This window comes from Aythya ferina, assembly GCF_964211825.1.
Source record: "Aythya ferina genome assembly, chromosome: 19".
Taxonomy (NCBI): domain Eukaryota; kingdom Metazoa; phylum Chordata; class Aves; order Anseriformes; family Anatidae; genus Aythya; species Aythya ferina.
Window position 1 is genome coordinate 8,342,509 of NC_140309.1, and position 18,052 is coordinate 8,360,560.

Consider the following 18,052-nt stretch of genomic DNA (forward strand, 5'->3'; position numbering starts at 1 on the left):
ACACCTCACCCCACTCCCCTGCGAGGCCGAGCAGTGCCCAGCACTCACATACACACAGCCACAACCACGCGTGTGCTCCGTGGTCAGCGTCACCCAGCCAGCAGCCACGCAGCGTCCCCAGGGCGAGGGGGATGCTCCTTAAGAACGCAAAAAAAAAAGTCACACCGACGCCCACAAACTTTAAAATTTTTATTCAACAATTTACATCACTTATTGTCTGTCTTAACGTATTCGATCTACACAAATTTCTTTTTTTTTTTTTTCCTGATAAAATAATAAAATTTGGATAAATTTTGAAGACCTGTTGGTGCAGAATAAACAAAATTCAGGTAACTTTTTTTTTTTTTTTTTTAAACATTTAGTGTGAAGTATGACATCATTGGTAAAGATACATCATGCCATTACAGCTCATGGACATTACCTATCCTTACAGTCCGTGACATCACCCATACCAGCGCAGCGGGCTGCGCCGGACACAGCTACAGCAGGTATTACACTAACTCTTCTAGCCACCCTCTCACGATCGGGAAAACGCCTACTTTTCCAGCTGGGCACACAGAGTGCGTTAACCTATTCCAAAAATACCAGGAAGGGGAGAAGAAAACAAAACCGACCTTTCCTGTTTCGTCTGGTTGCACACTACAACATCGACGACAAAGAGGGGCTGCCCCTCTCCGCAGGTCAGAGGTAATTCAGCTCCTGAGCAGGTAGAGCACAACCCCTCGCGGCGATTTTAATACACACCAGGGAACTGAAGGAAATGAGAACTATCGGCAGGGCAGGAGGAGAGGGCTCCTGCCCGGGAGAGCCGTGCCCTGCTCCTGCGGGTCTGCCTGGAGAGAGCTCTCCAGCCCAGCGCGGAGTCGAAGCGAGCGGTGGTGTTTCGCACCGCTATTAACACTGAAGTATTCGGGGAGGGGGAGAGAGGGGCATCCGTCCCCCGAGTAAACAAGTCGAGGACCTCCAGAGGCTTGCGAGCCACTGAAGGTGTGTAAGTACACGTGTGATGGTAGATAGAAAAGCAGCCCTGTTCTGTATGAAAAAAAAAGCTGTCAAGTTAGTACAAATTTCTGCCATGGTGAAGGGAACACGGGGAGAAAGCTGTCGGGGTCCTTCTCCCGTCACAAAATCCAGACGCCTCTGCACAAAGGCTCTGGGCTATGCAACAAGTTTTCAAAGGGGGCACCTGCAACCCAACGCACATAACTCAGGAAAACAAAGCCAAAATAAAGCTCTCACCCCGCAGACCGGGAGGGAGCCCCTGCTCCGCTCCGGCGGCCACAAACCGCACGCACCCCGCGCACACACACCCGCAGCGGGACAGCAAGGAAGCCTGTCCCTCTCGCTCACAGTGGGAATACAAAATGCTAGGGTTTCTCTTCGGTTATTTTGCCGTTAGAAGCCTCAAGTTTGCCCGTGCCACCAGCTCTGCCCGGCGGGCAGATCTCCATCCCCTCCTCCAAGCTGCTTCGCCTGGCACGAGAGCGCGGCCGGCGCGGCTACGGCCACCGCGCTCCCGACCAGAGAGAAAAGGGCACTCGTTCATCCAACAGCACGAAGTGTATCCGAAACAAGCCAGCTCACCCCTCTCCCTCCAATTACTAAAGTAGGCTCTTTAAAATAAAAAAATAATATATATATTTATATAGATATACAGAGAGAGAGAGAGAGAGAGAGAGAGACAGAGAAAGCAAAGGAGAGAGAGGCTACTAAAAAATCAAGAAGCGCCAGTTTTCTGCTACAGCTGTCAGCAAAGAACTGTCACCTTACATCATACCCTCCGAGATGGTGAAGATAATGTAGGCAATGACAGCACAGGAATGCAAAAGAGGGCAGATAAGTCACTTCTGGTAATGAGACACAAATTAAACTTTCAAAACATGTGCATAGCTTTATTCATCTGCTTCAAACTAACCTTTTCACGGAGCTTCAGCGAAACCCGAGTGTGCAAAATGCATTTCTAAAAAATAATGCAAGCAAGCTTTCACATTTACAGTGGCAGAAGTACGGAAAGACTAACAGAAATCACACGGACGGGCGAGGAGAGAGAGAGAGAGAGATGAAGAAACAAGAATTGCACAGCTTCATATTCTGAGTCACTGACTGCAAACATAAGCATTTCTACTTCGTTAACTGTAAGCAAGGCATGTTTACTTTTCCTTTACGAAAAAAAAAAAAAAAAAGTGAAAAAACCCACAGTAACAAGAACCACAGCCTGGAAGGGAATAAATCCCCTGGGCAATGGGAATCCCGGCTGCTGCAGAGAACCCCCAGTTCCAGAGTGGCGCTGGCTCTGGACCTTCACCTGGTTTTGCTCTGCAGGCAAAGCACTGCCACGCTTATTTCTGTCTGCAGGAGAACAGCAAAGCAGATTCTTTCTCTCACCCCCACTCCCCTCGAAAGTCGCAGAAAACAGGTCATGTTAGGAAAGGAAAGGTGCCATCCTGAAGGACGTTTTCCCCAAACTGTAAGACAGCCACTAGCCAGACTGGCTTCAAAGCCTCGTTTCCACCGCAGACCCGATGGGCCGACTGGAGATGGGGCAGGGTTATGGGAGATGGGAGATGGTTACTGGAGATGGGCCATGGTTATGGGACTTGCGAGTGAGCAGCCCAGCTCTCCGACAGCTCACGAGCCACTACCAGGTCCGTTCAGACCGAGCGAGCACACTCGCAAGGCACGTTCAGGATAGGGACACACACGCACGTGTGTAAAAGAGCAAACGCTGGCCAAAAGATGATGCTGGATAAATTAATTAAGCAGGCGGGGAATTCTGCTCTACGCCATTTATATGCTATTTTCCAGGCAGTTGTAATCCCAAAGCTTTTTTCCTACACCACTTTAGCCCTTCCCTCGCTTTACTAAGATTTTTTTTAAAGGATTTTCTACAGATAGTCAATTCCCTCTGTCTTTCTCCGTGGTGTGCAAACCCCCCTGCCAGCCCCGGTGGCCTGGGTGTCACCTACGGGGAAGGAGAGGTCCTGGAGCCACCCACGCCCCGTGGCAGCGCCCCAGGGCCCTTCCTCCCGTGCCACACGCCTTAAGGCCACGCTGCTGCAGCAGGGCTTCCTCCAGGGAGGACATCGGACACGGCGCCAGCCTCGGGGAGGCAGCCAGGCAGGAAGGAGGCCGTGCGATTTTTAATACTGCTGGTTAACTTCACATTGAGATAAAGCATTAAAAAGATTTTTTTTTTCCTTTTTTTTTTTTTTTTTTTTTTTTTCCAGAGATGAGCAATTTCCTTCCAAAGATCTATTCAGACAGAAAACAAAATACTCAAAGCGGAGACGAGACAATAGCTCATTGAGATTTTTGACCTCACAAATACTCCGGCATCTTTCCCGCACCACCAGCCATCGAGGAAGGAGAAGGTGGAAACCTCGGGGATTTGCACTGCCCTTCCAATAGCAGCTTGAGAAAAGGAAGGAGAGGAGAAGAAAAAAAAAAAAAGCACAGTGTTCTTTCAAGTTAAGAGTTCTCCTTTTGCTTGCGTTTGCATAGAAATTCCCGTAGGTCAGCACCAGGATCAGGTACAGCCCTCTCCGACACCCCAGCTCCCAGCTCCCCGCAGTTAGTGGCTGTGTTACAGGAGGGTTCAACTATCCTCAGAGGAACTACATGGTCATGTAAAAAAAGTGCATCACACATTCTTGATTTTCAGGGTTACTTATAGCAGCAGCAGCATTAATCCAAGACATGAACAGTTGTAGATTCATTCTCAAATGCAGCAACACTCAATGAAATGTCTTCGAGGAAGGTCACAAGAGGGTCCTTCTCAAAAGGATAAAATGAAAATTAGACTATTTAATATAGACAAAAAGGAGATAAACCAACAAAATTAAAGACGCATAATCTTATTTACATTAAAAAAAACATTCTTGTTAAAATATCTTTACAACACCTAAGCAAAAAAATATGTATTTTAAGAATAAAGCAGAAACTCCTAAAGCAGTATCCATTTTTGGAACCCTTATTTAGCACCTGAGGAAAGACTGTATGGAAAGCAGACAGGTTTTTTTGTCTTTTTTTTTGTTTGTTTGTTTTTCTTAAGAAAACTGTAAGTTGTATTTCTGCTAAACGTTCATATGTTCGCAGTACACGAGTTTCATACCACAGAAAGAAATGAACTAGTTTTTTTTTTTTTTTTTTTTTTTTTTCCTTTTTTTTTCTTTTAAAGATACTCTACTCGTTAATAAGGCTGTAGAAAAGGGATACTGCTATCTTACAAAATGGCTTTAGGGCTCTGGACACGTCGCGATGAAGCTTTCTGATTAACAGTCATGATAAATACAGGTCAGCATCCCCTGGTGACGGCACGGGTAACGCCTTGTTCCTGGAGCAGCCCGAGGGGCGGCCGCGCGCAGCGCTCCCGCATCTCCCGGCACCGCGCTGCCGAGCGATGCCACTCGCGAGGACCTCCAGCAGGATACAAGGAAGCCAGCCTCACCCTGCGGCGTGATACCTATTGTGCAAATTGCTAAAGCTCTGTGAGCTCTGGACGGCAGCGCAGCCGGCAGAGGAGACCGAGATCTTCCGCTCCCGCGCGCCCAGTCCAGGCTCGCGGCTCTCGGCTGCCTGCGCTGGGGCTTTTTTCACAAGGAAAGGCCAAACACACCTCGTCCTCGTGGTGGTTGAAGCCAGAATCGCCCTCGCTCCTTCCCCACGCCAGCAGTCTCCCAGCCTCAGCCCTCCTCTGCCTTCTGCACCCGGGCGAAGTTTTGTAGCAGCTTTAAGTTACGGTTAGCCTCGTTCTCTCCCCTCCTGACCTTAATCGTCTCCCTTGTAAACAGCCTCTGCACGGAAAACAAATCACTACACACGTACATACAGAAAGATCTGCTAGGGACAAGACTCCTGAAAGCTCCGGACACCTTGGCAATTCACTGAAAATGCTGAATCAAGAGCAAAAACTGGATGCAGGGGAAAGCCACCGGCTGCGCACAAGCAGTCCCGAAATCAGCCCGAGGTGCTCCCGCAGTCACCCGCCAGCCTCTTCTGGAAAGGATGCGGTCGTGCTGAGGTGATGCTCTCTTTAAGGTGAAAAGCACTAATTACACACACGGCTCAGAGGACAACTTCCATCTCTTAATTTTGTTCCAAGCAGGAAGCGATTTCCCTTCTGATTTAGCCAGCCGGCTCTCCCCGTCACCGACCCCCGTCAAGCAGCTGGCACGCTCGCAACCCAGCGAGAATTTTCTTTTAAAAGAAAATCCACGTTTAAAAGAAGCTCCCAGCAGCGAGGGAAGGCAAACAGCGGGGCTGGCGGCTCAGGAAGGGGGATGGGTTGAAGCAGGTGAGCACCAGAAAGCAGACGCTGGAGCTACCCGTGTTATCAGAGAGCCTTGCGAAATCGGAGAGATTTTGGAAACGGGTTTCGCAGATGGGTTTAGAACAAAACCAAAACGCAAGCAGACCTTGGAAGCTGAACACCTGGCAAACAGGCCCAGAAAAGGGGACTGAGGGGCTTGGAGGGCCTTCCTCTGCACAGAGCAGCTTCTGGGAGCACACCAAGCGCTCCCCAACCTGCCAAGAAAGCACGCGCCCAAGCCTTGGGTACAGGAGACCCCAAAGACACCCTACAGGACCTGCCGGGGAGGCAGGAGAGGTGAGGAAAGACCAAGCCTCTGTCCAGAGGAGAAAGCAGCACCGCAGGGATGCCCACACACCTGCACATCCCCTGTCTTGGGCAGGAATCACTACTCAAATAAATAGGAAGCCAAAAAAAAAAAAAAGGGAACCGGGCAGAAAGGGACACGTAGCGCCTCCGATGAGAACAGAAAGGTGAAAGAAGCCTTAACCCGAATTAGTTCGTAGCCATTACAAAAATAGGTGGTGATTTCACCCTTAGAGCCACTTCCCAGCACTACACACACCCAAGGGGTTTTGTTTTGACCTTCCTCAGCTCAGCGTAACGAAAGCAATGGCACCAGAACCACACGCTCCTCCTCGCGCCGCGGACGCCCCCAGCCCCGGGCAGGGGGCTGCGCACCCCCTGCGGGCTGTTTTTGGTTTATGCTACAGTACTAATACTCTGAGTCCAACAAACAAACCATGAGACCGATCAGGAACACCTTAGCATTAATTCAATGCGCTAAAATTAGTCACAGCTCAATTTCACTTTTTTTTTCCTTTTTTTTTTTTTATAAGTTTACACAAAAATAATCAGAAAACAGATTAAATCTTAAGATATTTTTAATAAGTGCTCAGTAAGGAATTGTGTGAGGACTTGGGGAGGACTGCAGACGGACAGGGCGAGTTACACAAAGCACAGAGAAAAGCTTCTTCCACGGTCCTGCCTGGCTCCGGGCGCTACCTAACCAAACCTGCGCTGCCTTCAGCGTCGGGCTGCGGCCACGACAGCTTGGAAAAAGGATTTCCTAACCACGTAGTGCCGAGCACGTGCCGAGGAGCTCGTGCAGACAGACAGACAGACGGGTGTTTGAAGAGGGGATGTTCAGAGACACAGCAGAGGAGGGGTCTCTGCATGGGTACGGCCGGCACGGGGCCACACGGCCGCGAGACAGAGCAGCGGGGACGGAGGTCGGGGACCAACCAACCCACCCAGCGTGTGCACCGTGCTTCCTTCAGAGCTCCTAGCCGGGGCAGGGTACCAGGACAGCTCAGACCCCCCCAGGGGAGCAAAACAGGTCTTGGTTTTGTCTTTTTTTTTTTTTGTCTTTTTTTTTTTTTTTTTTGTAATGGAACCCAGCCCTTAAGGCGACAAGTGACTACACAAGGCAAATAAATACACAGCAGAGCCTTAAAGCCAGTAAAACAAACTGGAAACTTTGCCATCAGCCTTCAACGTTTCTTCCATTTTGAAAATAATAATAATAAAAAAAATGATTTCTTCTCCCTTACCCTCCCACCGGCCCCGTTGTCCAGTTTGTTCAACACCTTAAAGCTCAGAAACGCCCCGGCTCTTTCGCAGGGGAGCGGGAGGCGATTCCGACTTTTGGCAAGCAGTTGGGAGACTCAACAGAAGTAAAAACAGGAAGGTAGGAGGACTAGATGTAGGGCACATCTGTAAACATGTTGTACATCTGCAAGTTACACACACCTGCAAGGGTGATACAGTTTATAGGTGAAACAGAACTACCAGCGACTGGCCAACCACAAATTTCTGAGCTTGGACTGATACAATACATCGCCACTATATAGTATCATACCAGGGTATTATACTATATAGCACTTCATACATAAAATGGAGTAGGCAATCCAGAGTCAAACTTTTAAAACTAAGCATTGCAGAAAGCTAGCACTCTTACAAAAGGTACAGAATTCGGTTTCGATGTCCCACCGTGAACCTAAGCGCTTCATCCAGGAACAATCTCATTAAAAGAACAAAAACAATTAAAAAGGCATGCTACATACTCGTCGTTAACAAAAAAAAAAAAAAAAAAAAAAAGTTGATAAATCTAAGCACGAGGGGTAAGCGAAAGGTTTGGGCTTCTCTGCTTCCTGTAATGCCCCAGAGGATCCAGCCTCACCGGAGGATTCAGCACCTCTGCTGAGCTGGGTGCCCAGGCACACGCGAGCTGGCGCTGAGCTCAGAGGGGCCAGAAACCCCTCGGGGTTGCTTTTGGGGTTATTCACTGCTGGCTCTCACCTTGGACCCTCCGATCCTCCCACCGGGAGCCCCCCCACGAGAACCACGCAGCCCCCAGAGGGTTTGGACGTGCCACACAAAAGCTGCAACGGGACAGAGCGGGTTACACAGCTGGAGCCTGCAGGCTGAGCAGCCTTCGCTACCACTGCTAGAAAGCTCTCCTTTCGTTCATTATTTTTTTAAAATTATTATTTTCATTCCTAAGCCCTCCATTTTTTTGTAATAAAATATATTTTTATTAAGAGATAATTAGAAGCAGAGCCCGGAAATACACAGACTGCGTTAAAATATAAAAGAGCGTTTCCAACGGGCAGGTGCGGGGAGCCCAGCCATCGGTGATCTACAGACAAACTGAAAAGGATTCAAGTTCCCATTTTACTTTTTTTTTTTTTCTTTTTAATTTTTTTGTGTTTTTTTTTTCCTCCTTTTTTTTTTTTTTTTTTCAATTTTTTAAGAGAAAAAAAAATAATTAAAGAAGGGTGAGAGTTAGCAGATCTCAATTCCACTTCAGTTTTTCAATGAAAATGGGAAAAAAAATCCAGCACACGTAGTGTTAGGAGACAGACAGAGCAAGTATGAAGCACCTACGTTGAAAGCAAGAGATTTTTTTTTTTTTTTTTTTTTGCTCCCAGTAATACAATGGCATTAACCTGTGGGAACAGTGGTGTTTGTTGATTTTTTTGTCTGTTTTGTATTTTTTTTTTAAACCATATTAAATGCCTAAACCAATTATTTAGTTTTCCATGTTGTCTTTTAAAACGAAACAACTCTTCAGTTGCAATAGTCCAACGTGTAACCGGAGCCAGGTCAACTGTGTGACTTCACCATGCATCCTAGAACTGCAGTATTACCATCTTTCCCCCAGAAGAACGATGCTTTAAGACAATTTTCCCAAAATAGGACTGGCTGCTTTACTCCTGGCAAAAATATGTTATAATTCTCTGGAAAAAAAAAAAAAAAAAAAAAGAAACTCTGCAAACTTCAAGGTGTTTCTCCAGCATTCAATGGAAAACAAAACAGGAAAAAAAAAGGGGGGGAGGTGGAAGGGAAAGGGGAGATGAAGGATGGTGAATCATCCTGATTTCCCTGTGATTAGTGTGTCACTACAGTCACAGAACAAGAAACAGAGACCTTGTCAAGTGGAAATGCCTCTCCAGTGGGTTGCTGTTGCCCATGTAGACGACAGCAGGAACTTTAGAACTGGGCTTGTAAATCGAGTCTGTGTTTGTTAATCACTTGCATTCACTCTTTAAACAAAAACAAAACAAAACAAAAAAAGAAAAAAAAATCTATTCAGTACCGGAGATTAAATAATCACGTGTGTAGTCTCGTTGAAATAAATTTTCAGATTCCTTAAGAAGTCTAATTACTTTCAGTCGCCATTTTTAAATAACTATATTATATATTTGTATATATTATCCTGTGATTCTAGTTATGGTTCCTCTGCTGCACTGAAGATTTAGAAGGAGCATAAAAGCCTTTTGTCCCCCACGAACAGCACGAGTGCTGCAGAAAGGTTATAACAGGCAGTCTTGTCTTGCTACCTTCATTGATCCGGGTGATCCATGGCTTCATCGTAGGTGATTATCCTTTTGGGATCTGGAAAGAAAGCAAAATCCTAAGTTTTCGGCAAGCTACTTCCAGAACCCGTGGCTGAAGATATTCCCAACGGACCTGCAAGATCCTCAGCTGTTACCAAAAGCCTCCCACCCCAAAAAGAGGTGCAATTAAAGGCAGGTCGCCAGCTCTGTGCAGAGCTGCACTTGCTGCCCTCGTTGCATCACGTGCAGCAACACCATGGGAAGCACAAGGCCCCACATAACGCTCTCCCCACACTGTGGTCACAGCTGAAATGGGGGGGGAGGCACCCAAATCTAAAGCTTAATCTTGGGTGTGACGCCCAGCACCAGAAAAATAGAACAATTACGACATGCACATGCGCAAGACTCATGAAATCTAGACTGGCTCTGTTTTTCTTTCAGGTGCTCTGCTTCACACAGAGCCTCCCACAGCCATGGTACAGCTTGCTGGCCTGGCTTTCAGAGATCCCAGCACAGATAAACCCAAGGAGATACAAACAGCAAATGCCAAAAATCTCGAGCGTCTCCAGACACCGGCACGGCCAGCTCTCAAGACCCATCCCTGAGGTCAGAGCAGGACAGAGCGACTGGGTTTGCTTGTTATTCCCAGCATCCTTACCTTGCTTCTGCAAATTCCAAATCGATTCCATTTCTGCAAAGACAAAATGAGAAGACCGTTGTTACTAGGTGCATCTAGGTGGTACTTACAGACAATCCCAAACAGGCTTTAATTACTGGAGCATGGTACGACACCGTAAGTGACCACCCGACACAGCCCAGGACTGCAGAGATTTGGTGACAAAAGGCATCGAGACAGCTGTACCACGGCTGGAGGCATCAGGCAACCAAACCCTGAGTTAGAGATGTCACCACCAGCCCCTAGTCCTACAGATCGCAGTCTGTAGGACTTAGAGGATTTACAGCTCTGCCTCCAGTGATGCTTTACGCCTTGCATCTTCAACGAGGAGCCTGCAGAGATGGTTTTCATGAGCCAACACGTTATGTGCATGATACAAGAAGTGCTGGACAAAGTGAGTTCCTCGTGGCTTACAGCATGCTCCTGTCAAAGCCCTCAGTGCCCAGGCTGCTCCAAGGCCACTGCCAAACAGCACCAGCAGAGACCAGGGAGCGATGCTCCAGGGGCGCGTGGCTCTTTCCCCAGTTTGCCACCACGGCACAAAAATCAACCCGCCCCCCCCCAGACCTCTCTGGAAGAGCACGTGCCTTCCCCTGTTTACCTACGGAGTAACAAGAAAGTTAAACGTCCTCCTCGTTCGCATTAAGAAGCGACAGAAGGCTGCTCCGTTTAAATTAAGCCCCTAAAAAAATTAAGTCGCAGCAGGTCTTTAGAGACCTATTCAAAATAACTATAGCCAGCCGCTCGCAGGTTGCATTTATGAGCTGGCATATTTATGAAGACGCTAACTGCACCCTGCGCCCAAGATTAAGAGGCGTCATTATGGAAAAGAGCAGCGAGGAGGAGCACGCGCTGCAGGAGCGATCTGTAAAGCCTCCCTTCTGCCAGAGGGGAGCACGGCCGCGACAGGTGGGAGCGGAGATGGCAACAGGTTATTGAACAACACAACGCCTCGCGTGGCTGCAACACAAGCAACAGGTAAAGCACACGAGGGAAAGATGATGAGAAAAGGCTACAAAACCCCTGGCTTGCGGCCCTTCGGCTTTTGTTCCCTACAACCTCGAGCTCCCCGGGGCAGGAAATTGCATGCAAATCAATATGACCTGTCCTCTCGGCACAATTAAGCCTTTTGTAAGGAAGGCCCTGACCGAACGTTACAAGGCCTGTTATTTTGGCCTCACAACAGCAGCAGTGCTTTACTTTCACCGAGGAACCTGAACCACTGGGATGAGAGCTCCCTCACCCCGAGGAGCCCCAGAAATGAAGCAAGCCAGCTACCGAAATCCCCTCCAGCAGAATCGGGTTTTCCATTCACCGTGAAGTCAGACGCATCGTTTCCTAACCGCTGAAAAGCATCAAATTTTCACAGCTTTCCCCAAAGGCAGGGGGCAGAAAACTGCTCTCGCACGTCGCCGGCTCCTCCACGTCGGAGCACCGAACCCGAGGCGGAGGCTGAAGCGCTGCCCGTGTGGCATCTTACTGCCAGAGGTGCTTCCTACTGCGCTTCCAGTCAGTCCTACAAGCTCTGTCAGACAGCACCAGAAGGAACTGCTTAATGTGGATATGCCTGACAGTGAAATATGGGGAGTTTCTAGCAGGACACCACCACCAAACAACTTCAAGTATCAAGATTCTGCAATCTAATGAAAAACAACCAACCAAACAACCCTTTCCAGACCCCAAACAACCTTCCTTTACTTCTTCGGAAGGAGCAGTAAGGGAGAGGGTGGCGTGAAGCACCCCGCACACCCTAAATGTGTGGAGGCAGGGGCTGGCAGGTGCTCAGCCTGACCCACATACCACACCGAGCAGCACAAGCAAGCCAACCATGATACCCAATCTTCCCGACACTCCTGACGCCGCCTGCCAGCAGCACGAGCTGCAGGTAAATAAATAACTGCCATCCACAAACCCTTGCACAACCTGGCTTCAAAGCCGGCCCTGCTCCGAGCCGGGGGCCGAACGAGGTCACCTCCAAAGCCGTGTCCAACCTCTCCTCCAGGGCTTTCACAATCGAGCTGCGGGTAAAGGAGCCGCTCGTGGGCACTGCCAATAAACCAGGGGGCTGCGGGGAGGGCTTTGATGTCAGGACCGGACCAAGGCACTCTGGTGAATTGCACTGAGGCTCCTCGTGGGGCAATAAACTTTACAGCAGGATGGGTACGTAACCTTGGAGGGGAAGAAGTCTTTACGTGGTATCTCGTTAAGACGGGCACTTTTATACACGTTTCCCTTGCTAGAGAGGATGCCCCTGCAAACAAAAGTTTCTGCACTGTGAGATGTTCTCTGCTCCTATAAACCTAACACAAAGTGACAATCGCCCCTAAATCGAACAGCTAGAAAAGAAAGTAACACAGAAAGAGCATCCGTGTTTGATGGCTCCGCAGGATGCGATGATTATGTTCAGGGATTGTCCAGGAAATAAAGCAAAAATTAAAAATTTGATGCTGCAGAGACTCATCATTATACCACTGGGCAGCGGTTCCTGCCACGTGGAAAAAGCAGAGAGTTGAAGAATTAAATCAGCTTCTGCCCCACAGCCCACAGACTGAGCCCTAGCCCCTTCCCACCGAGGCAGAGGGAAAACCACGGCTCCCCCCACCCTCTTTCCTGATGCAAAGGACGAGATCTGCTGAATTCACAGCTCTGCCGTTTCTCCTGACCCAGTTCCCCATCCCGGCGAGCTCCTTGCTGGCCCACGCTGCCTCGCTCTATTTTCCACGCTGCTCTTCTGCTTCTTCATGCGAGCGGAGCCGCGGCGCGGCCGAGACACCGCGAAGGAACAAAGCGGCAGCGCAGGCAGGAACTCAGGGGCAAGGCAGCAGAGGAAAACTGCTGCAGGTTCCTCTCTCCTCCACCTACGTGGTCTTTGCTACCTTAAGATCTCGCTTACCCTCTCCTCAGCTCGTGAGCGGGATGCCAGCGAGCCCCCAAGCACAAGAGCTGCCGTACGGAGCCCGCTCCGAGCCGTGGGCACCCTCAGCCTGCCCCAAACAGAGAAATTCTGCACAGCCTTGACAAAAATTACAGAATGAAATGTTTCATCCAGCTATCTGGAGGAGTAAAGCAAGGGGAAGATGTTGATTTCAGTGGAAATAAAGCTGAGATACTCCCAGGCTCCTCTTCTCAAGGACCAAACCACCTGCGAGGACCAGTCCCAGCCTCAAAATGATGAGGGTTTTGGCAATGCCACGCCAGGATGAAGGTTTGCTTCTGACCCAAGAGGGAATAAAGCCCCTGAGTGAGAGCATCCCTCCTTCCTGGTCCTCACAGCCTCCCCCACAAAGCTCACATCCCTGGCTCCAACCAGACAGCGTAACCCACCGGTGTGTAAGTAACTCAGCTCCACCTTGCTAAATCCCACACGGCAGCAGCGAGTGTCTCAGGCGCTGCCACGAGCGTGCTGCCAACCCAGGCAGCCCGGTTGGGGATCACGTTTTATACCCAAGCAGGTCGGATGACCAGGGGAACCTCTCTGCCCTTATAAAAAAAAATATAAAATAAAATAAAAGGGAAGCAACAGCATGGAGCGGGAGCGGACAGGAAGCAACATGAAAAGCATCCAAGAACAGGAGCAGCCCTGCCAGAACATTCCCAGCACCCCGACCTGCGGGGAAAAGGCAACCCGGGTGCATAAAGGAGCTCAACTTCCTCGGCCAGGACCTCACTGCTGGCACCCACGTCTGGCAGGCAGGCAGGAGGATCGCTGCACGTCGAGGCACTTGTCCTAAAGCATCGAGGCTGCTTGTCCTACAGCCCAGCCCTCGCTGCTATCTCCCCGTCTCACTCTCTCTCCACGTGCTGCCTGCGCTGGATTTACTGCTGGTGGAGCTCAGGGCAGGGAACGCACCAGGGCAGGTGCCCCGAGCTCGTCCCCGTCCTTGCCCCGCAATCGTGTCTCTGTGGCCATAACCCCGGAGGCAGGGCAGATCCCGAGATCAATGGAGACTTTGCTCAAAGGCAAACAGATTGATCTGTAGAGGGAGGAGTTCACCAGCCTCTCTAACTCCAAACCAAACAAGCCAAGGACCCAGCTACCCACGACACCTGAACGCCTGCCCGGGCACAGAGCTGCTCCTTTCCCCCCGCACAGGCTGGCTCCCGGCTGGGACCCCAGGAAAATAACCCAGGATAAATGGAGAACCGTGTGGGTATTAACCACTGCTGCCCCACAAACTGCTCCCCAGCAGCTCCTTTTGCCAAATAATTTCTGATCTGGTGTGACAGAGGAGGGCACGAACACGGTCTGACTGCAGGACGGTGGCACTGGGGTTTTCCATCGTGCACAGGGCAGGGAAAATGCTGTTCCTCCAACACCACTTACACTAAACTCACCACAACAGCCTCCAGCAAACCCCAAAACACAACGTCCAGCATCACTGCAGAAAACATACTAAGCCCTAGACTGATCTCTGCTTGGTACACCCACAATAGCACCTGCAGACTGCAGAGAAAAAGGAACTCAGGCTGCTCGGAGCACCCTGCCACCGCACTACTGGCACCCCCGTGATCCTGTGCCCCTAAATAACCCCCTGCAGCTGGCACAGACACAGCCTGAAACATAATGAGGCACAGAGGAGTGGCAGGGCAGGAGCCCCGTCTTCCTAGGACATCCGAGCACCAAGGTGCTCGCTCTGGCTGCCCAGAGCAAAGCCCACGTGGGGACGCCTGCCCAGGAGAGGAAGGAGCAGAAAGCAGAGCTTTAAAAGGAGCGATTGAGGTGTCTGCTCTTGCCGCTGAATGCAATTAACCTCAGAGTTCAGAAAGACTGAACTCAGCCAGACTTTGAAGTTAACACCTCCTTAAGAGGACATGGGAAGGGAGTGGTCTTTATTTTCCTGTTGGTACTATTGTTTTACTGGGGTCTGTCTTTCTCGCAGCTGGTGAGAAAGGGAGAGCCGAGGAGCCTTGCTGAGGCTGTACAAGGTTACTTTTGTACAAGAAAGTCCAGGCTGACAAAGGGAGACAAATTTAAATGTTAGAAACATTTGCAAACTTAAGAGGATTTGACCAGCGCTTCCCTTCTACACCACGCTAGGCTTGTGGCACCCCATTTCTGATGAGAAAATTAAATTCAGGCTGCGGGCAGACAAGAATTGAGTACAGAAAGCTTGCACTAAAGCTGGAATAGACCGAGCAGAGGGTGGAGGAATAAGACCCAGATAAAAATCTATCGAAAAATGAATTGTTTTTAAGTGACCGGGCTTACTATTACTGAAGGAAGCTATCTACGATTCTGTGTTTTAGACAAGGAGTTTATGAAGAGGTAACTTCACAGCTTTGTGTGGGTCAAAACACAAGTTTGCCAAAGCCACCCAAACACTAACCCCTCTGCAGAGGGGCTGAGATATTACCCACGTACACACGTCGAAGCGCCCCCACAAAATGGGTGATTGCCTTCTTCACCCTCGGGGCAGGGGGATTCAGGGACAGGCAATGTGGAGGAGAACAGAAAAGGTCCCTGTGTTTGCCAGAGGGGGAGAAAACACCGTGCCAAAAGGGAACCTCAGCTCCTCCTAGCATCAAGCCAGGCCTAGGAGAGACCTCTGAGGTTTTGGGGCCGAGACCAGAGGTAAAGCAGAGAGCAAGCTGTCCTACAGCCTTTGCTCTGCTCACTCCCAGCTCTGCGCACCCGTATCGTGCTTCAGTCATTTCAGGTTTTAATAAAAAAGAGCCAGACTACAAAGGACTCCATGAAAGCAATAAAATCATCTGAAAGATTTGGCCTACAAAGAGAACAGGAAAATTCAATCTGCAGCTTGCAGAAGAGATGATACGCAGAGATTTGTCTTGCTGTTGCCATAATATTTAAGAAGGATAGAGAAAAATGTAGGGGTGGTGCTGAAAAATGGAAATTAAAAAAAAATAAAAAAAAATAAAAAAATCACACTGTGAGGAGCCAGAGATGCATAGGAATCATTTTCCTTTCCTTAAAGCCACGATTTCATGGCCAGATCTGCCCAGGGGAGAAGCTGCAACACTTTGGTGGAAGAGGTGCAAGCACAGACCACGAAGTCCTCTCGGTAACAGGAAAGCTGGTAAAGCTGGAACAGGGCAGGTGAACCTACACACCGAACGCCTCCCAGTGCCAAGAAGGACAGGAAGACCTGCTGGTTCCATAGGAATTAAAATGCAAAACATGCTAATAGCTAGCCATTACCCCTAGCGACATCACTTACGCTTGTCCATTGGAATAGAGGAACGAGCTGCTAACAGAAGCTAAATAACTTTTACAGGAATTTTCCCAAACCGTTATTGCCATTAGACATATGCAAGCAGAAAGCCCGTTTCTAAAGCAATCAGAACTGCTGTAAGAAATACACCGCGTTATAATATTGCATTGCACTTCAAAGGAAAATAAAAAGGAAAAAGAAGAACAGAGAATGCCCTTAGGCAGCGCGTTAAGCCATTACCTTTAGTGTGATATTTAACAGCAGCACTCAGGTCAAAAGAACCCCAGCTATCTTTCCTTTCTAGGCCTCTCTGGTACCCCTGTTCTTTGGCGGAGGCTAACAAATTGTTCGTGGGAGAGGCCAGAGGATTCTCTACTTCATAGTCTTTTGAAAGAAACACTAAAGCACCTTGGCTACCGGTGTCTGCCTTTTGCAGCTCACCGGCGTGATGCGACTCCAAAGCTACACCACCACCCTCGACAGCAGTCCCAGGCTTAAGAATAGCGCTAAGAATTGGAGGGCTAGTCCGTTTATCCAGCTCGTAAGCCTTAGGAAACACAGGTTGTTCAGTTCCTGAGGGAATGATTTCAGCACACTGTGAAACCAAAGTGGCAGGATATTCCCCTTGAAATGTCACTTCCATTAACTGATTATCCGCAGGTTTTCCCACAACAGTTTCGGGGCCAGCGCTGGGCTCGTTTATGAACGACAAGCCCCACTGGTTCTGGAAGATATCTCCCAGGTTCTGCTGATTTGTCTGCGATGGGAAGTCGACTTGCGCTGTACCCAGAAGCACAGTTTGCATATTTGAAGGGTAGATAAAAAGGCTAGATTTCTTTTGTTCGAGAGCTGTCGAAGCTGTACTTGTGTCCTGGGGTACTGACTCAGAAGAGGTTGATGTTACAGTACTAGCAGCAGTTGTGAGCAGTGGCTGGGTCCCTGGAGAATACACATTTCCATCAGTCCCTGCTAAAATTGGCCCGTTTGAAAAGCTAGCAGAAGTAACAGATTTCATAGCAGACATGGGGACTTGGGACAGTCGACTTGATGTTTGGGCCTGAGTTTCCCCGGCAGATGACGAAGACGACGACGATGACGTGGATGGGGTTTGAGCTGCTTTGTTGAGGTTTTCTTTAACTTTACTTGCATAACTTATTTTGGGAACAATTTTAGCACTGCTATTGTCCACTGGAAAAACTGGGGGTGGCTTAAATAAGGTCCATGAGTCCTCTTTAGACGTAGCTGACGAAGCATGCTTCCCTTTGGGCCGGTCATCAAACTTCTTGCTGCTAATCCCAGGTTTGGCATCAGAGTTTTTTCGCTGTACATCCCCAAGCCCAGGCTTTCCTCGGCCTGCTCCACCAGCCCCAGCCTCGTATTTCCAAACGGGCTTAGTATTTTCGATTCGGTTCCCCTTTTGTTCACTATAATCAGGCTTGAAACTCTCAAGTTCCTGTTTTAAGGTCGGCGTGCTGACCTCCTGTTGCATTATTTTGTCCTGTACTAGATTCAAGTTCTCACAGCCCTTGGCACTGTTGCGCCTGCCTTTCCGTTTCTTCGGCGTAGTATATCCACTCTCAGAGCCGCTACCATCGTTATCGGCCCCCTTGCCTACGTAGCCATTGGTGATGTAGCTGGAGTTATTGGTTACCACGCCGTTTGGGACAGACACTCCCTCTGGCTTGTCTGAGGACTGACTTTCTCTAAGCTTGTTTTCGTAGGACTTCTCATTCTTTTTGTCCATGCTATTTTTCTGAACGAAGTTCTTGGTTTTGATTCCGGCTTTCCCCAAAGCACCGGCCTTAACGGTCTGCTTTGGGGTCACATTAGTGTCTACGAGTTGCTGGCTGCCATTGGGTACCCTGGATCCTGGGTTGGTGGTTTCATCAGAGCACAGGCCCTTCAGCGACACTTCTCGTTCCCCTGCGTTACCATTTAGCTCTCCATAGCCTAGAAGAAAGCCAAAGACAACAAAAAGCAAGAATTAGAACAGGAATCGTTACACTTCTGATTGCAAAAAGCTGTAATCAGCCGCGAACATATACAGTTTCAC

At 49.1% G+C, this 18,052-nt stretch overlaps 1 protein-coding gene across 4 annotated transcripts in view; it reads right to left on the reverse strand.

The window, feature by feature from the left end:
• NUFIP2 (nuclear FMR1 interacting protein 2) overlaps positions 1–18,052 on the reverse strand; it is a 34,412-nt gene that overhangs the window by 13,366 nt on the left and 2,994 nt on the right. The window contains exons 2-5 of one of the 4 annotated variants that reach the window (XM_084493269.1): positions 16,240–17,949; positions 9,809–9,841; positions 9,154–9,208; positions 176–8,550 (exon numbers count right to left, since the gene is read on the reverse strand). In XM_084493269.1, the coding sequence (XP_084349395.1) occupies positions 9,156–9,208; positions 9,809–9,841; positions 16,240–17,949 (1,796 nt within the window). In that variant the 3' untranslated portion in view covers positions 176–8,550; positions 9,154–9,155. Of the gene's footprint in view, positions 1–175; positions 9,209–9,808; positions 9,842–16,239; positions 17,950–18,052 lie in introns of those variants that run through there. The other 3 variants (XM_084493270.1, XM_084493271.1, XM_084493268.1) reach the window with 3 other exon arrangements.